This window comes from Lemur catta, chromosome 17 (assembly GCF_020740605.2).
Source record: "Lemur catta isolate mLemCat1 chromosome 17, mLemCat1.pri, whole genome shotgun sequence".
In the NCBI taxonomy this organism is placed as follows: Eukaryota; Metazoa; Chordata; class Mammalia; order Primates; family Lemuridae; genus Lemur; species Lemur catta.
The window spans coordinates 2,015,827-2,041,420 of NC_059144.1; the positions used below are offsets into that span (position 1 = coordinate 2,015,827).

General features: G+C 42.5%; 1 protein-coding gene across 1 annotated transcript in view; it reads left to right on the plus strand.

The window, feature by feature from the left end:
- The window catches only part of STK32B (serine/threonine kinase 32B), a 317,848-nt gene that overhangs the window by 66,807 nt on the left and 225,447 nt on the right, over positions 1–25,594 (plus strand). Inside the window, exon 2 of the mRNA XM_045528351.1 lies at positions 7,027–7,082. Within this exon, the coding sequence (XP_045384307.1) occupies positions 7,027–7,082 (56 nt within the window). The remainder of the gene's footprint in view (positions 1–7,026; positions 7,083–25,594) is intronic.

A 25,594-nucleotide genomic window follows, 5' to 3' on the forward strand; every position in this document is an offset into this window, starting at 1 on the left:
TTATAATCCCTTCGCGTAGACATCCAGGACTTGAATACGGTAGCCCCCCAACCCATGGTTTCGTTTTCCTCGGTTTCAGTTAACCTCAGTCAACTGCAGCCTGAGGTGTTAAATGGAAAGTTTCAGAGATGAACAATTCATAAGTTCACATTGTGCGATGTCCTGAGTAGCGTGATGACATCTCGTGCGGTCCCTCCTCAGCCCGCCCGGGGCATGAACCTCCCTCTGCCCAGCGCGCGCGGTGGGCGCTGCCTGCCTGGTGGCCGCTGGCATCGCCGGCCGCTGGAGCAGGTGAGCTTCCTTCTGCTGTAGCGTCAGAAGGTTGACAGTAGCCTGACGATGCGTCACAAGGCCTGCCACCCACCGCGCTCATCCCATCGCGTCGGCGTTTCCACGTCATCACAAGAAGAAAGGTGAACACGGTACGAGAAGATGCTTTTAGGGTCTTGGGACGTATCTCCCCGGGACAAGGGTGGCTGCTGCCCAGACGGACACTAGTGGAACAAATGAATGTGACTTTACAGATGATGTGTGAAGTTGTGGGAACTTTTGAGATTTCCTGTTTGTTCGTGACAAATCACAACTGCACAGCTGATGACCAGGAACTGGTGCCAGGCCTGTTCTAACACTTCACATACATTACAGAATCTGATCCTGCAACTACCCTGTCATGTGGCTGTTCCTGGGATCCCCCATGACAGGATGAGGAAGCAGGTGACAGAACTAGTAAGGGGAAGAGCTGACCTCAGATCTGTGTGTGCAGTCAGGACATTATAATAATATTAATGGTAACGGCACCAACCAGCAGTCATGATAATGATGACACCAGTGACACCAGAGCAGAGGACGATGGCGAGTGTCATCTACTGAGCAGGTCTGACCTGCCAGGTAGTGCACTGTCGGGTGTTTTCTGTAAATCAGCTCGAATTTTCACAACCACCTCTGTGTAAGTGAGTAGGCCGGGCAGCCGTCCCCTACCCCATCAGCTTGTAAAATCAAACCCAGTTCCCCCAATTGCATTACTTTGCTCTCCTACAGAAAAAAGTCCTGAAACCCTTGGCTATTCTAAGTTCGTCAGATGTCCAAACGAGCAGAGGGTTTCACTGTCTTGTCGGGAGCTGTGTGAGCTCCACTCTTCTCTGTCTGACAGCATTTTCTCAGCTCAGAAGTCCCCGTGACTGCCTTAGAGGAGGAGGATATTCCCTGCTCCATCCCCAGCCCAGAGCCTCCTGAGATTCCCCCTTCCTCCCACGTCTCCTGCAGCATTTGCCAACATGCTGGGCAGTGGGAGTGGGGCGGCCAGGCAGGGCAGGCTGTGGTTCCTTCCCAGCTCAGATGTGCTCGATGCTCAAATGCGTGCGTTTGTACAGGATGTGGACTGTGGGTTCCTTTCCGTTAGAGATCGTTTGAAAGAGTAACAGGCTGTCTTGAAAATTTACACTTGGCTCTCTGAATAAACTGCTTCATGAATACTGCAGTGTTGAAGAAGTGCCGTGAAATTCATTAGAAGTGACTGGTCCCGTGGAAACGAGAAAAAGTCTACGGGCACGCAAGGTAGAGCAGCCAGATTTGCCCCGTGTGATCAGTGGCCATCAGCAGCTAATTGGCACGAATACACTTCTGGCTGGATCACCCGCGGACCTCCCGCCATGGTTTAATCAGACCAGCGCCACATCACATGGGTGAAAAATGGGGAAAAGTCACTCATTCAGAGTAATACCGATGGTAATACCTAATACTTGGGGCTATTAGTTCATGCCTGGCACTATTCTAAATACCGTATGAACTCTTTGCTGAAAGGATGGCCTTGCTTGCCAGTGAGGTAACAGAAACATTATTGGACCCACGGTCAGGGCTAAAGCCAATCACAGGCTTGTGCTCGCTCTCTCCTGCCCTCCCCCTGACAGGCACCCTGGGGTTGTTTTCACAACGTCCGAAAAGAGTCAAGCAGAAAGAAGGAAAATATAAATCTTTCTCTTTAGTTGGCCAGAAACTGCCTTTTAGAATGTACTTGTTTCGGCCCATGGGAGTTCCTGAACCAGACAGTGGGGTTGGAGGTACAAACCCCAGGCCTCTGTTCCCGATGGAAACTATGTCTCAAGGGCAGAATCAATGACAAGATCATAATCAAGTGGTAAGTCCGTCTCCAAAGGAAAGGCAGCTGCTTCTGGTTTCTGTCTGCCACCAAGGAAACAGAAAGCAGCAGAAATGGCGGTTCGCAGTGCCCTGCTATTTTGGCTGCAGCCATAAACCTTCTTCACCCCCTTTATGACCCTAGAAAAATCCTGAGTGCCTGGTTCTCTCTGACAGCATTATCTCCCCCTTTTCACTTCCATGTGGGCCCTTTTTCATCTGCAAAGTAAAATAAAACTTTTTCTTCTATCTATCCTAATGTTTATCTGGAGAAATTTTTCTCAAAACCGGCATGCGCTAGCTCACACCCTAACATTTACAACAACCCCGTGAGGCAGGTATCTTATTATTCCTGGCACATAGGAGAGGAGGCTGTGGCACAGAGAGGTTAGGCAACTTCCCCAAAGTCAGATCCAGGCGGCCTGGCCCCTGTGTAGTTGCCCCAGACAACTCTTGTAAAATCACATTGGGGCTGGAAATCCAGCGATAAAATAGACAGCATTCACTAAGCCCCTGCAATGTGCCTGGCTTTGCATATCAGAAAAGAATGTTTCTGGTTTCTAGTCATAGCCGACCTGACCCACTGAACAAACAAGATTGTTTTGTCCTTTTTGCTAACGCAGTTGGTCCCGAGGTAGGTGGCTGCTGGCATGGCTTCAGAGGCTCCCAAAAGGGAGTGGCGTCTCTGCATCTGTCTTGGCTTCTTGGTTGTGTTTGTTGCTTCACAGTCACAAGACAGCTGCTGCAGCTCCAACAGCATGTTCACATTCCAGGCAGGAAGAAATGGGAGGGTTGAAGGGCCACTCCAGCTTTATCTGTCCCTTTTCATCAGGAAAAACTGCTTTCCTCAGAAATACCCCATCAGTCCTCTGCTTGGACCTCATTGACTAGACCTGGGTGACAAGGTCCCTGCTGGCTACAGAAGAGGTTGGGAGAGCGGGGAACACAATTGTGCAGACTGAGTAGTTCAGCCGTACTCAAAGTGTAGTCGCTGAACCATCAGCATCACCTGGGACTTGTGATGAAACTCAGGAGGTGCGGCCCAGCCAGCTGTCTTAACAAGGCTCCAGGTGATTTGAAAAATGTTTGGCTCTGATCAGTTATGATTTTCCTAAGGATGGGAAAATCGTGATTTCTTACCTGGGGCTGGCCACACCGACCCCAAACAGACCTGGGGGTTTGTTATTGAGAAAGAAGGGAGAGTTGAGCCTGGCTGAGAAAATAACACAGTTATTTGGTGAGAAATAATGCCCCCCTTGTGTCATGTCACTGTCTTTATGACAGCTCTCAAGGCATGTGTCACTGTTCCCCCGTTTTTCAGCGAGGCCACTGTCAGTCACTGCTCGGCTCTGCCTTTGGTGTCACCATTCACAACTCTAAGTGTCTGGCGGTCCAGAAAGACACTGCTTTTAAGAATGTGCCTCCCCACCCACCCACGCACCCTGCCAGCTCTGGCAGCTCTTGTGTCTTCTTAGGTGGGACAGGTTCATGATCTAGAAACCAAGCGTGACCGACAGTCCTGGTTTTCCCCAGACTGGGGAGGTTTTCAGGGACATAGGACTTTTTGTGCTAAAACTAGGAAGGTCCCAGGCAAACCAGGACAAGATGCTCACCCTAAGAAACCACTCGTGGACCCTCCACACCCCCCAGCCAACTCTTCTTGCTCTGGGCAGACAACCCCATGTGACACTGTGATTCTAGGACCCATCTTTGGCCAGGCATTCTCATTAACTGAAGCCATTTCAATTGATTTATCAACCACTTGTTAACTTTATTCAAAGTGTATTCCTTTAGGCACTGTTATGTAGGTATCAGTGCACCCTGTCCAAGGGAGATGCCAAATAAATAAGAAACACAAGCCACACACTCAATGTCATTTAAATACAATCTAGTCCAATAAGCAAATAAGCATTAATTAAGTACCTTTTGCCCCATAAGTTATATTAGTCTCCCCCAAGGAACCCACATTTTTGCAGGGAATGTGGATGATATGGATGAGTGGGAATGTTTACAACATTATAACACTAATCATTAAAATAACAATGGTTTCTGGCATTTGACGGTTTGCTCCATAATTGTCACGCCCTTCTGCTTAGGAGACAAGACAGAGGAGGCGGTAGGTGGAGAACCAAGTCCCACCTCTCGAGTCCTGAAGCTGGGGTGGGAGAATGGTGCTCAGGAGGGCAGTGCCCTGGCTCCCTCGTGCTGAAGCCCAGGATTGGCGAGACTTACCCACCTGGTCAAAGACAAGTCTGGATCCCACACACCTTCCACGTGGCAGCTGGTCCTGAAAAGCCTCTGGCCAGAAGGGACAGAGGAGAGGCCTCCTCCCTGAAGACTGACAGACCTCAGAGAGAGGGCAGGGCCAGCCTCCTGTGCCAGTCCTTTTCCGGCACACCCCCGGGACAGCCCACACCACCTTGGATGGGGCAAGAGGCTACAGGTGTTTATGGCAATATCCCTGCTAGAAGAAGCCAGAATAGAGGGGGATGGTCGCCCCTCACCCCCAATACCAATAGCTGGCACTTTTTGAGGGTGTGCCAGGCACTGTTCTGAGCTCTTTATGGAAGGTGGGCTCCACTCCCCCCACCTTCCAGCCAGGGTAACTGAGGCACACAGAGGCTAAGAGATGTGTCCAAGGACAAAGACTGTGGTAGAGCTGGATTGTGACCCTAAGTGGTCTGGCTCCAGGGTGTGTTCTCCTAAACTGCTAGGCACCTGCAGAAGGTTCAGAGATGGCGCTAAGGAGAGAGCGCTTAGCGGGGATTGCGGAGTGGGGTGGAAAAGCTTCACAGGAGAGCGAGCCCTGGAGCTGCGCATCGAAGGCCAGTGCGTCCTCTCTGTGATCAGGGGTGTTGGAGGAACCGCCCTCCAGGCACGGGAAACAGCAGCCCCAGGGCCGCAGGCAGTAGGGAAACAGTGATTCCTGACTCAGGGCAGGTGGCCAGTGCCCGGCAGTGCTACCTGCCTCAGGGGACCCTGGGGTCTTACTGATAGGACACGCGCAATTCCTGGCCCACTGCTGGCTACACAACAAGCTGCAGTCCAGGTTCATTGCTTTTTCCTCTCCCTTGCCCTTTGGTGAGTGGGTGAGAGGTGAAAATATGGAATTTCTTTTCCTGGAAACTTGTTCTGAGAGGAAACAAATCTAAGTCAAAGAAACAAGATTTTGCTAAGTTAGCCATTAACCCCGTCTCACTATTCCAAGCACGTTAGCACTTGATAGCATGCAGGATTCTGACTTTGGCTTGGCAGGGACACAACTCAGCATAATTATTCTTCGTTGCATAAGTTTAATATACAAGGAACCGATTGTATGCATTCACTTCCCCACAGGCTTGCCTCCATTATGTGGTAAACTAATCAATTCACTTCATCTTTCATAAATAACATGTCTTTCCTAGTTATTGGAAAATGGCTGTAATTCAATCTAATTCAAAAATATTTACCGAACACTATTATGTACCAGGAGTTGTGTTTGGCTCAATATGGACATGAGTTCATTCAATCATTCCTTCAGCTAATGAGTATTCACCAGATACTAACTGTGTATCAAACACTGTGCTCAGTGCAAAGGGTGCAATAGCAAAAAATAAACATGGCCCTTAACCTCAGGGAGCTTAGAGTCTGGTAAGGAAAGTGAACCTAATGAAATATACAAATGCATGTAAAATTATGCAGAACGATGCTTGTTGGAGAACAGTCCACAGGGCTGTGAGAGCTGTCATAGGGAGCAGGACTCAGTCTGGAGGGCAAGGGCAACCTTCTTGCGTTGGGTGATGCAGAGGACGGGCGGGGCCTGGAGGAGAGCCCTAAAGGCCTGGGAGCGGCTGCTGTCCTGGTGCTCAGCGGTAGGGTGGGGGAGAGAGGCAGAGTGAGTGGCAGGGGCCTTGCTCCCTGGGAAGGGGGTTGCACTGTCCACTGAGAGCAGTGGGGGAGGGGCATTGGAGGGGAGTAAGCAGAGGACATGCAAGGCCACCCTTCTAGTCACAGGTATCCCAGCCTGAGAGGACATTGAGAGGCCACTATAGTGGTCCAGGTGACAGAAGATGGTGGACTAGAGCAGAGGGGTGGCCACAGGAGTGAGGTGAGGGACGATGAAGGGGCAGAGTGGACCTAATGTGAAGGACTGGATGTGGGGTTGGCAGGGAAAGGAGTCTGGGAGGAGCCCCAGGCTTGAGCGTGAGCAGTCGATGGATGTTGATGCCACTCATCCCAGGCCCTGCTTTGGATCCGTCAAGTTCGAGGTGGCTTTGAAACCTCCACGAGGAGCTGTGGGATAGGCCTTGGTATATACAGCCCCGAGGCTGGAGATACCTTGGAGACTCACGGGCAGTTAGATGGTGATGGATGCCACCGGAGCCCACAGGAAGAGAGCAGTTGTAGGACAGGGCATGACAGACTTGACTCCTGGGAGGACAAGGCTGAGTGTGCAAAAGGAGCTGAAGGGTTGGGGGAGAACCGAGAGGGCACACCGCCATGGAAGCCCAGCGAGTATTTCGAAAAGCAGGGAGTAGTCACGCAGAAGGAGGACAGGAAGGTGTCCCCTGGGGTAGTGGCATGGCGGAACATTGTTGACCTGTCTTGGTGTAGGGAGGGGCGTGGAAGCCAGACAGAGTGGGGTAGAGAGGGAGGAAGCAGGAAGGGCAGGAACGGGGAGCCCCACCGGGAAGTGCGGTGTGGCGGGAAGGCGCGCGACAGGGCAGTGTGCCTGCTGGAGAATGGACGGTGCCAACAGGACCCTGTGGACCCACTGGGGTGGACAGCGAAGACGGCAAGTGCAGCGCAGACCAGGGGCTGGAACACCCAGCAGGCACAGAGGTGAGGATGTTCAAGAAGCAGCACAAGTTTGGCAAATTTGACTTGTTTTCTTTTTCTTCTTTTCTTTTGCAGTCAACTTTGACCATTTCCAGATTCTGCGGGCCATTGGCAAAGGGAGTTTCGGAAAGGTAAGAATGATGAACTTTTAAAATATTCATGACCAAAATATAAAAGTTGAGACCACTGGGCTTTAAGTAGATGTGTATATTTGTGTGTCTGCTTTTGTGTTGGTTGCTGGGCACTGGGAATTTCCTGCTTGACAGAAAGATTTCAATTTGACAAATTTGGAACATGAAAAGAAGTCTGAATAGGTTCCTTTGGATATGGTATAATTTTATTCTGAAAATTAAATTACCAGAGCAGCCCTGGTTTAGGTGAATTACAATGGTAATTATTTCAAGATTGCTAATGCCATTTCTTCCTTGAAAATCTAAATGAGGGAAGTGGAAAAACAACCCACAAACTTATCAGAAAAGCAGCTCTTTTCAGCAACAGAGGCATTTGTTGTTTTGGAAGGTTCATATTTGTGATCCTTGACTGTTTTTGGTAAAAGGCTATAGAAAACTATGAGAAGAAGACAGGAGTTTTTAGAAAATAAAAAGGTTCCCCCAACTAAGCCCCAGTATGTTCCAACTTAGAAATTTCCTTTGGCAAGAATTGTTTTGAGTACCTATTGACTTCCAGATCTTCTCTAATGTTTTTACAGAGCTATAATTATTTCCACTTTACAGATGGAAAAACTTAGATGCAAAACTCAGTCTCGGTAGCTCAGAACAATGGAATAGTTTGCCCATGCAGGGGGTGCCAAGACTGGGATTTGAACCAGAGGCTGACCACACACCTGCTAGTCCAGCAGCCCACACTCTTGATTAGACCACTGAAAAACTCATGGAGTTAAACTGAGACATTTGACCTAAGAAGTTGAATCACCTCAAACAACCTCCCTACTTTGACTAAGCCAATCTCTGAATACTAATCCAATGCAAGCTCTGTAGAAGGCACTACTTTAGAGTCTCTTGATCAGTAGTAACCAAAGCAGACCCGAGTGCCTTTTCTCATGGGGCTTCCATTTAGAAACGAGAGAGATGACAAACAAGTGTGCACGTTCATGGAACATTAGATGAGAGTAAGTGTGCTAAAAATACAATAAGGTAAGGGGGAAATGGGGTTCTCTGCAGAGTGGCCGATGCTGCTGTTTTACAGAGCTCAGTTGTCAGTAGGGTAGCCACCAACCACATGTGGATATTTAAATTTAAATTAGTTAACATGAAATGAAATGGCAACAATTCAGCTCCTCGGTTGTACTGGCCACACCAGGAGTGCTCAGTAGCCACATGCGGCCAGTGCCACCACCTTGGACAGCTCAGATTATTATAGAACGTTGCCATCACCGTGGACAGTTGTCCTGGACAGCACTGTCAATGATAAGGTGACGTGAGACAAGATGAGCAGAGACCCAAAGGCAGTGAAGGAGGAAGACAGACGGTCCCAGGCAGAGGGAACCACAAGGGCAAACGCCACGGAAGGGAGTGTGCTCGGCGTTTCTGAGGAGCCTGCAGGCAGTGGGGCTGGGGGAAGACAGAGTCAGTGAAGTCTGCAGGGACCAGGCCACAGAGGACTTCGTCAGCTGTGGCAGCAACTTTGGCCGTTCCTCAGAGTCGGAAGGGAAGGCAGGCCCTGGGGAGTTCCGAGCGGAGGAGGAGCATGATGTGTCTGGAGAAGTCTGGAGGGCCCTTCGGCGGCCGTGTTGGGAGCAGCTGGGAGGGGCCCAGGCAGAAGCAGGGAGGCCGGACGAGAGGGGCTGGGGCTCGGATCAGGGCGGCAGTGCTGGGAGCGGTGAGAGAGTCAGAGTTGGGATATATGTCGAGAGTGTCACCAAATCAAGTAGTCCATGGGTAGGGGGACTCTGCAGCAGCACATAGGCTCTCTGATGTCATCGCAGATCTGGACTCTTTCCACCCCCCCACCCCCCTCAGTGAGATGAGATCTTTCTCCTCCAGCTTCTGACCTAATGGTGTTAAGGGGTTGCCAAGTTCCTCACACAGCTGCTCCTCACTTTTGTGACTTTGTCAGAGAAGAACATCCCTTCCAGAATCTGCCCAGCTGGCGTCTCCTTCCATTTCATTGGCTATAATTGGTCACATGACTACCATAGCTGCTGAGGATGCTGGGAAAATAAGTATCTTCACTTTTCAGCCTGTAGTTGGGAGGTCTGTCTTCTAGTAGGGAAGGGCAGGAGAATAGCTTGCACGGGACACAAAAGTGCCCTTGGGGATGTCCAGTAAATTAACCATCTTTGTGCTTGCTGCTTGGGAAGCAAAGGTGAGTAAGACGGGGTCCTGACTGACCAGGAACTCATTGTCCGATGGGGTGGACGGTTATATGGATCAGTATGTTCAACGGCCAACTCTATTCCTGGGAAAAATCACCTTTTCCATGGGGAGTATTTTCTGATGATTTCTGCTTTTCTTTTGCTCATATGGTTTATGATGGACCTTCTCACAGAAGCCTTTCTGAACATGATGTGTTTGGAATTTATTCACCGAGCAGAATGTTACTGAGTTGACACTGAATTCTCAACTTCAATTTTTCTTCTCCACACAACGCAGATTTGGCTGTAGGCACCCTGGGGTAGCAGAGAGCTTCTTGCCTTTTCAGAATCTCCTGTCTGAGGACCACAATATGCACATTTAAAAGTGTTGGTCATTTATATCATCAAGTGAATTGGGTTACTTGATAATTTAACAGACTTTCCCTGGGCCGCTGAGCAGGGCCACGTGCTGCCTTAGCCACTGACTTCCTAACAAGACTTGAGGCTTTTTAAGAGCAGAAAGCTTGTTTAGAAAGCAAGCATACAAAACAGTAAATTATGACACAATGTGTGATGGTTAATTTTATGTGCCAACTGGGCTGGGCCACAATAACCATATATTTGGTCACTGTGAGGATATTTTTAAGATGCAGTTAACACGTACATCAGTGGACTTGAGTAAAGAAGGTGACCTTTCATGATGAGGGCGGACCTCATCCAAACAGTTGAAGACCTTGAGAGAAAAGGACTGACCTCCCCTGATGAAGAAAGAATTCTGTCTCAGCGTTGCCTTTGGACTTGAGTTGCAGAATCAACTCTTCCCTGGATTTCCAGCCCACCAGTTTGCCCTACAAAAGTTAGAATTGCCAGATCCCACTATTATATGAACTAATTCTTTAAAATAAATCTGTCTCTATGTATCTATCTATCGATCAATCGACTGACTAATTTATCTATCCGTCCATCCATTCATACACATCCCATTGGCTTTGCTTACCTGGAGAACCCTGACGAATACCTGGTGCAATAGCAGCACCATAAGAGCACATGCAAGCTCCAACTGAGGTGGGAAGCAGGAGGCCTGGGAAGAAGTTATTTGAAAAACTGAAGAGGAAAGAGGCCACATGCACAGGAAACTGTTTCAGACATGTTTACTCTTTTTCCCTCGGGGCTCTTTGAATCCAATCTGACTCTCTGCAAATGATTATTCACAAATAGTGTTTCAGATCTGGCAGGTGCCGCTTTGCAAATCCTGGTGAAACCTCCGATGCCTGCATTTATTCTGGAGCCCACCCACCGTGCCAGCCCCCCACTTCCTCCTGCTCCTACTTCTGGGCGGGTCTGGAAGAGGGAGGGGACTCAGTTCTCCAGGCCTGCACTGTAGGATAAGAGTTGTTGAAGTTTTCACCGTGTGATGAGACGGGCCGTGCCGTCCTGCAGACTGATCAATGGATCTCAGAGCTGGTTCGGAGATGCACCTGCAGCTGGTCCTCCTCCACCACCTTCCTCCAGGCCCCTCCTCTCAGCCTGCTGTCTGCTCTGCTTGGCACTCACACACTGCCCCTTTGCATTCCAGCCTCCACCTGGCTAGCGTGAGGGCCCGGACTCTGGGCCTCCTCTTTCCCTTCTCACTTGCACTTCATAAGTCTAAGAAGTGCCAAGTAACGCCAGGACGAAGCTCCCAGAATTCTCAGAGCTCCAGTGGCCTCAGGCTGCACAGGGGAGCTCTGCAGCCCTCCCACCACCCTCCCACAGGTGGGGCCAGGTGCTCCCACCACCTTCCGATCTTATCTTTTTCTCCAGAAGGCAGGTCATAGCAAAGCTTCTTCTTGCTTCTGTCTCTGACCTTCCATAGTCCATGCTGGCCTCTTCTTCCATTAGGGCCCTTCTAAAAAAGGACCTTGAATGAATAACTTGCCTTCTGCACACCTACGTTCGCCCCCACTGGTCAGGGTGCTCTGGTGCCAATGGCCTTTTCCCTCTTGAATCAAGTTCTCCATCTGTCTCTCTACCTACTCTCCCCACCCAGCTGGCTCAGGCTCTGCTGTAGAGCACTTCCCAGGGGAGTGACTGAACAGTCAGTGTGTACAAGCAGTGTCTCATCCTCACACAGTGCCTTTGGGTAAACACGAATTTCCTTTGCAATGGTCACCACTGGGAGGTCAGCCCAACAAGTGTGATGAGAACACGAGGCAGCATGGCACGGCACTGAGGACAACCACTTTGAGAACCAGACAAACAAGGGGTCAAGTGCTGCCTGCAGACACTATGAGCCTAGCTTTGAGCCTCTGTTTCTTCACCTGTAATATGGGCATCCTGATGACTTCTGCACAGGGCTATGATGAGAAGTAAATGAGATGGTATAGTGGAGTGCCTAACACAGAGTCCAAGCTGGTATCAGGACAAGTTGATTCTCTCACTGTTTAAGATTCTTTTCCCCCTGGGCAGCAGGGAGTGAGGAAGGGAGACTTTAACTGAATGTACTTTTTGGAAGTGTGTGACCTGAAGAGGTCTTGCTTGGAGGGGTATCCAGACACAAATGTGGCCCTGGGACGGCAGGGTTGTTGTGTACACTTATGTTCCCACAACATTGCACCATGTGACATCTGTCACTGTTGATAAATGGTGGTACAAGGCCTGGCCAGCTCATGATCTTGCATGACACTCATTCTTCCTAGAAACTGTATAGCTCTTGGCTCAACAGTGGCCTTGTCACTGTACTTTCCTCTAAGTCTGTATCTTGTCCTGTTATTGACAGTTTGTATGGAGTTGATATAAAATCAACCTAAGGTTCATTTGTTCATTCTCTCAGGCACTCATTTCTCCATCCATCCATTCATCCATCCAACATATGGAGAGGATATTTGCTCTGAGCCCTATCCTAGGTTCTGAGGTTACAATGTCATATTTCACAGATCTAGAAAAAATAATTCTATGCCTCATTTGGAACCAAAAAAGAGCCTGAATAGCCAAAGCAATCTTAAGCAAAACGAACAAATATGAAGGCATCACATTACCAGACTTCAAATTATACTGCAAGGCTATAGTAACCAAAACAGCATAGTATTGGTACAAATAGAGACATAGATCAATGGAACAAAAACAGAGAATCGAGATATAAAACCACCTGCCTACAACCAACTGATCTTCAACAAACCCGTCAACAACATACACTGGGGAAAAGAAGCCCTATTCAATCAATGGTGTTGGGAAAATTGGATAGGCAGATGCAGAATAATGAAATAGGACCCCATCTCTCCCCACTTACAAAAAATTAATTCAAGATGGATAAAATACTTAAATGCAAGGCAGGAAACCATAAAAATTTTAGAAGGAAATGAAATGTAGGAAAAGCTCTTTTAGTTATCAGCCTAGGAAAAGAATTTATGACATTTATGACTAAGACCCTTAAGGCAATTACGGGAACAACAAAGATAAATAAATGGGACTTGATTAAATTTAAAAGCTTCTTCATAGCAAAGGAAATAATCAAGAGAGCAAGTAGACAACCAACAGAATGTGAGAAAATATTTGCAAACTATATATCCAATAAAGGGCTAATATCCAGAATCTACAGAGAACTCAAACAAATCAGCAGGATAAAAACAAATAACCCCATTAAAAAGTGGGCAAAAGACATGAACAGGAGCTTTTCAAAAGAAGATAGACAAATGGCCAACCAACACATGAAAAAATGATCAACATCACTAATCATCAGGGAAATGCAGATTAAAACCACAATGAGATAGCACCTTACTCCTGTCAGAATGATTATTATTAAAAAGGTCAAAAATAATAGATGCAGAGAGAAAGGAACACTTATGCACTGCTGGTGGGACTGCAAATTAGTACAACCTCTATGTAAAATCATATGGAGATTTCTCAAAGAACTAAAAGTAGACCTACCATTCGGTCCCGCAGTCCCACTACTGGGTATCTACCCAAAGGAATATAAGTCATTTTATCAAAAAGACACCTGCACTAGAATGTTTATCACAGCACAATTCACAACTGCAAAGATCAATTCATGAGTGGGTTAATAAAATGTGGCATTTATATGCCAGGGAGTACTACTCAGCCATAAAAATGATGAATTAATACCTTTTGCAACAATCTGGATGGAACTGGAGACCATTATCCTAAATGAAATATCTCAAGAATGGAAAAACAAACACCATATGTACTCTCTAATAATTTGCAACTAATTGATAGGCACAGGGAGAAGTAAAAGCCATTGGAGATTGAGCAGGAGGGAGGGAGAGGAGGGGAGAGGTAAAAACCTACCTAAAAGGTACAATGAACACTATTTGGGTGATAGGCACATTTATAGCTCTGACTAAAGCATTATAAAAACTATCCATGTAACAAAAACATTTGTAGGCCCTTAATATTTTGAAATTAAAAAAGAACCTGTGATGCCCTTGCTGTAGAGGGCAGGGTTGACTGGGTACTCATATGATTTTTTTTCTATCACTTTAGTACTGAAATTTTTAAACATATACTGAAGATGGAAAAATTTTACAATAAACACCCATGTCTACAACTTATATACTATTAATATAATTAACATGTTACCAAACTTATTTTATGAAATACCTATTCTTTTACCCATCCATCAATTCATCTTATTTTTTAATATATTTCATAGTAAATTGAAAATATCTGCACACTTCTCCCTAAATATGAAAGCATAGTGATTTGCCTATAGCTTTTCTTTTGATGTAAAATGTACACACCAAAATGCCCAAATCTCAAGTTTATATTTGCTGAGTTTTAAGAAATGTATGCACCTGGGTAACCTAACCCCCTACCAAAGCATAGCGTATCACCACCATTCAAAAGTCCCCTCTTCACCCTTTCCAGTCAAAATCTATCCCTAACGCTGCTTTAAAGCTTCATAATGTTTTTCATTTTGCATAATATTTTTTCTGCATAATGTTTTTGGGATTCATCCATGTTGCTGCATATTTTTCCTTCTTACTGATGAATAATATTCCATTCTATTAATATATCACAGTTTGTTAATCCATTTTCATCATGATAAACTCCAGGACTGTTTCTAAGTTTAACTATTTTGTATAAAGTTGCTACGAAAAATTGTGAGGAAGTCTTTTTTTGTGGACATATGATTTCATTTCTTTTGGGTGAATATCTAGGAACTACTGGATCATAGAATAGATATGATTTAGTTTTATATAAAATTTATATTTTTTTCTCCTACTAAGAGTTTCATTGTTTCATATCCTTGCCAACATGGTGCTATCAATATTTTTAATTTTAGCTGGTTCTGATGAGTGTTTTGTAGTATCTCAGTGCAATTTTATCTCACGTTTCCCTGATAACTCATGACAATAAATATTTTTTTTTCGTGTGCTTAATGGCCAGTTATGTCTTCTTTTGTGAACTGCCTATTTAAAACTTTTTGCATTTTTTAAAAATAGGCTTTTATCTTTTTTATCACTGAATTGTGGGATATATATATCTAAATACCAGTGCTTTATCAGATATGAGAATTTCAACCAGACTAATTTGGCTATTCATTTTATTAGTGGTATGTTTTGATGCATGGAAGTTTTGAATTTTGGTAAAGTCTAATTTGTTGAGTGTTTTTCTTTTTAGAGGCCTTGTTTTGTGTAACTTGCATATGAAAACTTGGCTCAAGAAAATGTACTGAAGTCACAAAGCTATTTTCTTATGTTTCCTTTCTAAAAGTTTTATAGCTTTGGCTTATAGATAGGTTTAGTTCTTTGTTTCATCTCGAATTAGTTTTCTTGTATGATGGGAGGTGGGGTCAAGATTCATTCTTCCCCACATATGGATATGTATTTCTTGAAAAGGCTTTTGTTGATCAGATTGCTTTGGTGTCCATGTGAAAACTCAGATGACTTGTATAAATGGGAGGTCTTCATCTGGGCTCTTTATGCTGTTCATTTGATGCACTTGTAAATATTTATGCAGATACCAGACTATCTTAATTACTGCATGTTTCTAATAAGTCTTGAGGTCAGGTAATATAAATCGTTCAAAATTATTATATTTCAAGATTGTTTTGGATACTGTAGGTCATTGGATTTTCATCGATATTTTACTTATCAATTTCTATAAAAAACTGATGGAATTATAATTGGTATTACATTAAATCTGTATATCAATTTGGAAATAATTGACATCTTAAAAGTAGTTTTCTAATCTGCAAACATGGTAAATCTCTCTGTTGTTACTTATGTCTATTTTTACTGTGTATTTAAAAATTTATTTTAGGAATGTTTTGTTGTTTTTAGGACAGGGGCTTCTTCCTCTTTTTTGTATTAATGTTTTTCCTAAATATTTTCTGAGGGCTTTTTTTTGACACTGTTGTAATGAAATTAAATTGTTTTTAATTTAGTTTTTAATTGTTGCTAGATATAAAAATACAATTGATTTTTATATTTTAATCTTCTATCCTGAAACCTTGCTTATTAAATAATTAGTTGTAATAGTTGTTTTGTAGTTTCTTGGAGATTTTCTATGGAAATAATTATGCCATCAGCTAACAGAATAGTTTTACCTATTTTCCCCATCTTTATCCTTTTAAAATCTTTTATTGAAGTGGCTAAAACCTCCAGTAAAATGTTGGGGAGAAGTCACAAGAGTACGCATCTTTGCTTTGTTCTTAATTTTAAGAGGAAAAAAGCATTTGCTATTTCAGCATTGAGGATGTGATTATCTCTAAATTTTTCTGAGATTCCCTTTATCAAATTGAGAAATTCTTTTCTAATCCTAGTTTGCTGCAAATGACTATCATGTCTGGTTGTTAAATTCCATCAAATGTTTTTTCTGCATCTATTAAAATGATCATACTGTTTTTATCCTTATTTTTTTACTATGATGAATTACATTGATTGATTTCCAAACTTTAAACCAACCACACATTATGGAGATAAATCCTACTTGGATGTAAAATTTTATCCTTTTCATATATTGTTGAATTTCATTTGCTAACATCTTTTTTTTTTCTCATAGGAATTTTTTTTATTTCTGCATATTATGGGGGTATAAAAGTTTAGGTTCCATATATTGCCCTTGCCCCCCCCCATCCCTCCCAGAATCAGAGCTTCAAGCGTGTCCATCCCTAGATGGTGCATATTACACTCATTATGTATGTGTACACCCATTCCCTCCCCCCCCACATCTGCCTGACACCCAATTAATGTTATTCCTAAATGTGCTCTTAGGTGATGATCAGTGAAACCAACTTGATGGTGAGTACATGTGGTGCTTATTTTTCCATTCTTGGGATACTTCACTTAGTAGAATGGGTCCCAGCTCTATCCAGGAAAATGCAAGAGGTGCTATATTACTCTTGTTTCTTATAGCTGAGTAATACTCCACGGTATACATGTGCCACACTTTATTAATCCACTCATGTATTAATGGGCACTTGGGTTGTTTCACATCTTTGAAATTGTGAATTGTGCTGCTATAAACATTCTAGTGCAGATGTCTTTTTTATAGAGTGTCTTTTGTTCTTTTGGGTAGATGCTGAATAATGGGATTGCTGGATCAAATGGTGGGTCTACTTGTATCTGTTTAAGGTATCTACATATTGCTTTCCACAGAGGTTTCACTAGTTTGCAGTCCCACCAGCAGTGTATGAGTGTTCCTGTCTCTCCGCATCCACGCCAACATTTATTGTTTTGGGACTTTTTTGATAAAGGCCATTCTCACTGGAAATAGGTGATATCTCATTGTGGTTTTGATTTGCATTTCCCTGATGATTAGAGATGCTGAGCATTTTTTCATGTTTCCTGGCCATTCTTCTTGCTTCTCTTGAAAAGTTTCTATTCATGTACTTTGCCCACTTTTTGATAGGGTTGTTTGACTTTTCCTTGCTGATTTTCCTGAGTTCTAACTAGATTCCAGTTATCAGCCCTTTATCGGATGTGTAGCATGCAAAAACTTTTTCCCATTCTGTAGGTTGTCTGTTTGCTCTGGTGACAGTTTCTTTGGCTGTGCAGAAGCTTTTTAATTTGATCAGGTCCCATTTATTTATTTTTGTTGTTGCTGTGATTGCCTTTGAGGTCTTCTGCATAAATTCTTTGCTTAGGCCAATGCCTATAAGAGTTTTTCCCATATTTTCTTCTAGAATTCTAATAGTTTCACACCTTAGGTTTAAGTCTGTTATCCACCATGATTTGATTTTTGTGAGAGGTGAAAGGTGTGGGTCTTGTTTCAGTCTTCTACATGTGGCTATCCAGTTTTCCCAACACCATTCACTGAATAAGGAATCTTTTCCCCAGTGTATGTTTATTAGATGGCTATATGAGGATGGTTTCATATTTGGATTTTTTGTTCTGTTCCAGTGTTCTGTGTCTCTGTTCTTATGCCAATACCAAGCTGATTTAATAACCATAGCCTTGTAGTATAGTTTGAAGTCTGGTAAATTAATACCTCCCATTTTGGTCTTATTGCCTAAAATTGCTTTTGCTAATTGGGGCCTTCTCTGGTTCTATACAAAGCATAAAATTATTTTTTCTATATCTGTGAAAAATGATGTTGGTAATTTAATAGGGATTGCATTGAATTTGTAGATGACTTTGGGTAGTATAGATATTTTAACAATGTTGATTGTCCCAATCCACGAACATGGTATGGTTTTCCACCTGTGCACATGCTCTGCTATCTCTTTCCTCAGTGTTTCATAGTTCTCCCTGTAGAGGTCTTTTACCTCCTTAGTCAAATATATTCCTAGGTACTTTATTTTCTTTGTTGCTATTGTGAAGGGTATTGAGTCTTTGATTTGGTTCTCAGTTTGACTGTTATTGGCATATATGAATGCCTCTGATTTGTGTGTATTGATTTTGTATTCTTAGAATTTACTGAATTCATTTGTCAATTCCAGGAGTCTCTTGGTTGAATTCTTGGGATTTTCTAGATATAATATCATATCATCAGCAAAGAGTGAGAGATTGATCTCTTCTGTCCCCATTTGGACACCCTTGATTCTGCCTGATTGCTCTCACAAGGACTTCCAGCACTATGTTGAATAGCAGTGAGGACAGTGGGCAACCTTGTCTGGTTCCAGTTATAAGTGGGAATGCTTATAATTTTTCCCCATGCAGTATGATGTTGGCTGTGGGTTTGTCATATATGACTTGTATCATTTTTAGGTAGGCCTTGTCTATGCCTATTTTGTTAAGTGTTCTTATCATAAAAGGGTGTTGACTTTTATCAAATGCTTTTTCTGTGTCTACTGAGAGGATCATATGGTCTTTGTTTTTGCTTCTATTTATGTGGTGAATTACATTTATAGATTTGCATATGTTGAACCATGCCTGCATCTCTGGGATGAAGCCCACTTGGTCATGATGGATTATTTTCTTCATAAGCACCTGGATTCGATTTGTTAGGATTTTATTGAGAATTTTTGCATCTATATTCATAAGGGATATTGGTCTGTAGTTTTCTTTTTTTGTTGCATCATTTCCTGGTTTTGGTATCAATGTTATGTTGGCTTGGTGAAATGTGTTGGGGAGAATTCCATCCTTCTCGATGTTGGAGAATAGTTTATGTAGGATGAGTTCTTCTTTGTAGGAGTGGTAAAATTCGGGTGTGAACCCATCTGGTCTGGGACTTTTCTTTTTGGGAAGGTATTTTTATTGCTGTTTCAATTTCAGTTCTTGATATTGGTCTGTTCAGGAATTCTGTTTCTTCCTGGTTGAATCTAAGGAGGCCGTGTATTTCTAAAAATTTATCCATTTCCTCCACATTTTCCAGTTTGTGTGCATAAAGGTTTTTGTAGAATTCATAGATGGTATCTTGTATCTCCATGGCATCAGTTATAATTTCTCCTTTCATGTTCCTGTTGGAGCTTATTAGAGACTTTTCTTTTCTGCTCTTAGTTAGTCTACTCAAAGGCATGTCAATTTTGTTAATCTTTTCAAAGAACCAACTTTTTTTTTTTTTATGAATCTCCCGTACACTTTTCCTGTTGTCCATTTCATTTAGTTCTGATTTGATCTTATTAATTTCACTCCTTCTCCTGGGTTTGGGGTCGGTCTGTTCTTCTTTCTCCAGCTCTTTGAGTCTATTAATTAGGTTGTCTCTTTGTAAATTTTCTGTCTTTTGGATATAGGCATTTATGGAAATAAACTTTCCTCTCAGGACTGCTTAAGCTGTGTCCCACAGATTTTGACAACTTGTGTCTCCTTTGTCATTTAGTTCAAGTAATCTTTTGATTTCCATTTTGTTCAGGAGAAGCTTGTTTAGCTTCCATGACTTTGAGTAGAAATGAGAATTTCTGTTAGGGTTGATTTCTACTTTTATGCCACTGTGATCTGAGATGATGCATGGTATAATTTCTATTTTAAAAATTTTTTAAGACAAGCTGTGTGTCCTAGGATATGGTAAATCTTAGAGAATATCCCATGAGCTGATGAGAAGAACATATATTCAGTGGTTTTGGGGTAGGATATCCTGTAAATGTCAGTCAGCCCCATTTGTTCTAGCCTTCTGTTTAAGTCCATTATTTCTTTATTTATTTTCTGTTTGGAAGATCTGTCCTGTGCTGTCAGCAGGGTGTTGAAGTCTTCGGCTATTATGGTGTTGCTGTTTATCATTTGGTTTAGATCAAGTAGGGTTTGCTTTATGAATCTGGGTGCACCTAAGTTGGGTGCATACACATTAAGTATAGTTATGTCTTGTTGAACTGTACCCTTCACCATTATACAGTGACCATCTTTGTCTTTCATTACTTTTGTTGATTTAAAAACTAAGTTATCTGAAATTAAAACCACCACGCCAGCCTTCTTTTGGCTTCCATTTGCTTGAAATAGCGATTTCCACCCCTTTATTTTCAGCATAAATGCATCCTTGCAGGTTAGATGAATTTCCTGGAGACAGCAGATACTTGGCTTGTATTTTTTTATCCATTGGGCCAGCCTATGTCTTTTGAATAGGGGAGTTGAAGCCATTCACATTTATTGAGAGCACTGATAGGTGGGGCAGATTTCTGTTCATCCTGTTGGGTAGAACTTCATTGCTATGTTTTCTCTCTTGAGCCATTGTGGTATCTGGCCTTTGATCTTTAGCTCCTGAGTCGTTTTACATTCGTGAGTGTTTCTTGTGCTGGTCCGTGTCCAACTCTGTTTTAAGTATTTCTTGGAGGGCTGGTCTTGTCTTGGTGAATTCCCTCAGCCTTTGTTTATCTGAGAATGTCTTAATTTCTCCTTTGTATATAAAACTTAGCTTTGCAGGGTACAAGATTCTAGGCTGGGCATTATTCTGTTTCAGAAAAGTGAGAATGGGGCCCCAGTCTCTTCTTGCTTGTAAGGTTTCAGTTGAGAAATCTGGCATAATTCGGATGGGCTTTCCTTTGTATGTTACTTGTTTCTTTCACCTTTCAGCTTGAAGAAGGGCCTCTTTAGTGGATGCTTTGGTCAGTCTGATAACTGCATGACGTGGTGTCTTCCTATTTGAAATGAATCTCCCAGGGGTCCTTTGGGCTTCTTGTACCTGTATATCTAGATTTTTAGCAAGGCCTGCGAAATTTTCCTCAATTATATCTTCAAATAGCTTATCCAACCCTTGTGTATTATCTTCTTCACCCCCAGGAATGCCCATAACTCTCATGTTAGGCTTCTTCACATAATCCCACATTTCTTTCAGACTTTGGTCTTTTCTCTTATTTCTTTGCTCTATCTCTGTGACTGACTTATTTAATTGGAAAGTGTTATCTTCAATCTCTGAGGTTTTTTTCTTCTGTTTGGTCTACCCTGTTCTTGTGGCTTTCCACTGTGTTTTGCAGTTCCTTGAATAAATTCTTCATTTCCCGGAGTTTGGTTTGATTTTTGTTTAATATTTCAATTTCTTTAGTGAATTTTTCTTCCAAGTCCTGGAATTTTTTTTGTGGTTTCTTTGTCTTGGTTATCCAGTTTTTCTTGCATATCATTAAGTTTTCTTATGGTCCATGTTTGAAATTCTTCTATCATTTTAGTGTTCTGAATTTGGGTAATGTCCATTGGTAGAGAGCTGGTGTTCCTCTTTGGGGGTGTGTTTTCCATTTGATTCCTCATACTTCCAGAGTTCTTTCGCTGAGCCCTTCCCATCTGGATCAATGGTTGATTATCACATTTCAGTTTTCATTTGGAAAGTAACACACCATGTGCAGGCTCTGTTCCAGTACATGCTGTAGGGGCAAGGCAGATTGCAGCTGCTGCTTACCAGCCTGGATGTGTGCGCTTCTATGCTTGCTTCCTCTGTCACTAGGGGGAGCCGCTTATGTGTTGTTCAGGGTTCTTCTACCACAGTTGGGGAATTGCTCCTGGTGGGGGAGTTCCTTGCGGAGCCTGTTTTGGCCTCTTGCCAGGGTTTTTGTTCCCTGGCCATGGGTCCCACTCTTGGCAGCCAACCCGAGGGAATAGTCCAGCCCCAGGGTTTTGATCTGACCAGATGATCAAATCCAGTCTGACCAGTAAAGTCACTGGGGTGTCAGCTTTTAACCTGTGCCAGGGCCCCATGGATTCACACTAGTTGCAGAGAGAGAGTGGTTTTTCTTGTCTCTCCCTATCTCTAGAGGTGGCACCTACCACTTTAGGCATGAAAGATGCTGGCTAGGGGGAGGGGATGGTGCCACAGTCTGCCCGGCGCCCCAGCGGCTGCAGGTCCCGTGGGCGATAGCCTCCCTTGCCCCAGCGCCTGCAAGACCTGGGCGCTAGTCTCTCACGACTGGGGAAGCACTCAGAGTTCACACATAAAAACGGGTCTGGCTAGTTGACCGTAGGTTGTGTAAGGGTGGAGCTTGTCACGAGAGTCCCTGGGCTAGGGAAAGGGAGCTGCCCAACACCCTATCACACCACAGTGGCTGGGTTGTGGACCCCAAAAATGGTGACTGCCCGCTTGCAGAGTGCTAGCACTGGGGGCAACTGTTCAGAGGTTGGTGGGTGCTGGGTCTGGGGGTTGAATCATCAGGATGCCCCCTTGTATCTTTTATGTCACCCTCCCACAATCTCACGCCTGTCCAGCAGGAGCTCTTGCTCTTTCTGACCCACCCTGAGTGGGCCTGTTAGCCCACAGTGGTTTCCAGGTCAGAGTCCCCTATTTAGTGCTCACCTCCGTCACTCTGGACCCGCTAAGTTCCAGAGGCAAGTTACCTGTCTCCTAACTGCCTCCAGCAGTAGCCCAGACCAGTCCTCCACTGCCCAGTACAGTCCTGGCACAGAGCTCAGGGAATTCAAGGTGCTTCCCGCTAATGTCTCTTCTCCACAGAGTCCCATGTCTCTTGCGTGGGAGGAGGAACCGATTTCAGGCAGATCCCTGTCTGAGTGGGTGTGGAGGCCAGTGGGGAAGCAAGATGTTCTCCTGTGGGACAGATCCCACCTCACTTGCTGGTGAAGCGGGCACAGTCGTCCTAAACTCTACTCTCTGTTGTTTGTCTCGCACTCTCCAGATTTTCGCTATCTTACCTCTTGTTCACCTTTTCTTTTTCCTGTTTTTTGTATCCCACACTGATTCTCTGTCAATTCATAACACTGTTCTTGCGGGGGAGTGACCCACTCATATGTAGCAGACTGAGATCTATGCCTCACTCTCTGGGAGCAGGAATCCAAGAGGTTACCTCCACTCTGCCATCTTTTTTCCCTCATCTGCTAACATCTTATTAGAGAAGTTTACATCTATGTTGTTAAGGAATGTTTATCTGTAATTTCTTAATTTTTTTTTGTAGTATCTTTGTCACATTTGTTTTTAGGGTTATACTAGTCTCTTAAAATGAGTTGGGACATTTTCCTTTTCCTTTGTTTCCTCTTTCTGAAAGAGTTCGTGTAAAGTTGGTCTTACTTCTTTAAATGCTTGCTAGGTTTACAAATGAAATCACCTGGGTATTGAGATTTCCTTCTGGTAAGACTTTTGACTACAAAAGCAACTGTTTAAGAAAATTTGCTCAGATTTTCTGGGGGTTTTTACATGAATGTTAGTAAGTTATTATTTTTCAAGGAACTTACCAATTTTCTCTATGTTGGCAAATTTTTTGGTGTAAAATAATTCATGATATTCTCATATGATCCTTTTGATTTCTGTAGCATCTGCAGTGATAATTCCTCTTTCATTTCCAGTGTGACTAATTTGTCTTTTTTCTCTTATTTTCTTGGTCAGTTTATAATCTTAGCTTTTCAAGGTGGAAATTTAGATCATTGATTATAGACATTTCTTTTTTCTAATATAAGCATTTTAAGCTTTAAGTTTCCCTGTGAGTACTGCTTTAGCTACACTTCACAAAATTTTAAATATTATATTTTGATTATTGTCTAGTTCGTAATATTTTCTAATTTCACTTGTGACTTCTTCTTTGACTCATGAATTATTTAGGCATGTGGAATTTAATTTCCAAATATTTGGTGTTTTTCTAAATGCTTTATTGTTATTGGTTCTGATTTTTTTCCATTGTGTTTCAAGAACATGCTATGATTTCAATCCATTTATATATTGAGAGTCATTTTATGCCCAGTTTATGGTCTATCTTAGTAAACACACTACACCTGCTTGAAAAGAATGTATATTTCAAAGTTGTCAGGTGTAAGATTCAATACATACCAGATAAGTCAAGGTGGTTAATAATGTTATTCAGATCTTTTATGTCTTTGCTTATTTTTAAAATTTAGTTGTGCTATCAATTTCTGAGGTGATAGTATGAAATATCCAACTATCATTGTGGAATTTCTTCTTCTTCCTTTAAGCCTATGAATGGTTGCTTCTTATATTTTGAGGTCTTTTCTTAGATGCATACACATTTATGATTGTTATGGCCTCATAATGAATTGGCTCTATTATCATTATGAAATGTCCTTCTCTTTCTCTGCTAATACTCTTTATTTGGAAGCTTATTTTCTCTGAGATTAATATAGCCATTCTACCTTATTTATGCTCTTCTCATGGCATATATTTTCCTATGCATTTACTTTCATTCTATCTGTGTTTTTATATTAACATAAATCTCTTAAGGACAGTATATAGGCAGGTCTTGCTTTTAAAAAAAAATCCATTCTGACACTCTCTGCCTTTTAGTTGGATTGTTTAATCCATTCACAATTAATGTAATTTTTTGATATGGTTTGATTTAGGTCTACCATGATTTTATTTGTTTTCTTCTTCCCCATCTGTTTTTTTGTTCTTTTGTTTCTTCTTTACTGTATTGTTTTGGATTAATTGAATATTTAGAATTCCCTTTAAATTTATCTATTGACTTTATGTTATAACTATACTTCCTTGTATTACATTTTTAAATTGTTGCTCTAGGGATTATAATATACATCCTTAGTTTATTTCATAATGTGCTGAGTTAATATTTTATACTTTACATAAAGTATAGAAACTTTGCAACTGTAGAGGTTCATTTACCACCCTATCAGCCTTTACTATAGTTGTCAAATGTTTTACAGCTTCTGAAATTATAAATCATATATATATATATTATTTGTTTTAAAAAATTAAGAGTAAACTAATTTTTAATATTGACCCATATCTGGTATCATTTCCATTCAGCCTGAGGGATTTACTTTAGTATTTTATATGGTGCAGATCTCTAGTTAATTTATCCCCTTTATTTTATTTTAGCTGAAAAGTACTTATATCACCTTCTTTCTTGAAGAACATTTTTGCTGGACACATATTTTTAGGTTGACAGGGTTTTTTTTTTTCCTTCATTACTTTAAAGATTTTGTTCCATTGTCACCTGACTTCCATAATTTCTGATGAGAAGTCATCAAACTTTCACTCATTATTATCTGGTATATAATGTGTCACTCCTTTAGAAAATTTTCCTTAATCTTTGACTTTCAGAAGTTTAGCTGTGATATGCATATATGGGAATTTTTAATGTTTTAAAAATAGATTATCTCTCTTTCCTTAGATTTCCTATCTTTCCATCTATTTCAACCATATTGTCCTTTATATCATGTAGCATAGTCATAATAACTGCTTGTCCTTTATGCTAATTCTAACATCTGGGACATCTTAAGATTCACCTCCATTAACTGTCTGTTCTACTGAGAATGGGTCACATTTTCCTGATTCTTTATGTTGAGTAGTTTTAGGTTGCATCCTGGACATTTTGAATATTATGTTGCAGAAACTTTGGATCCTAATGTATTTCTTGGAAAACATATTTTTAACAAGAAATTAACTTAGCTGGACTTACACCACATACTCTGTGTCTCAAGCAGGCACACAAACCTCAGTCCACTTCTTTTTCTTCTTAACTGGACTGCTTTTAGTCTGCTCCATATATTTGATCTTTAGGAGTCAGCTAGAGATTTGGGCAGAGGTTATGTACCACATTTGAGACTCTCCTTCTCT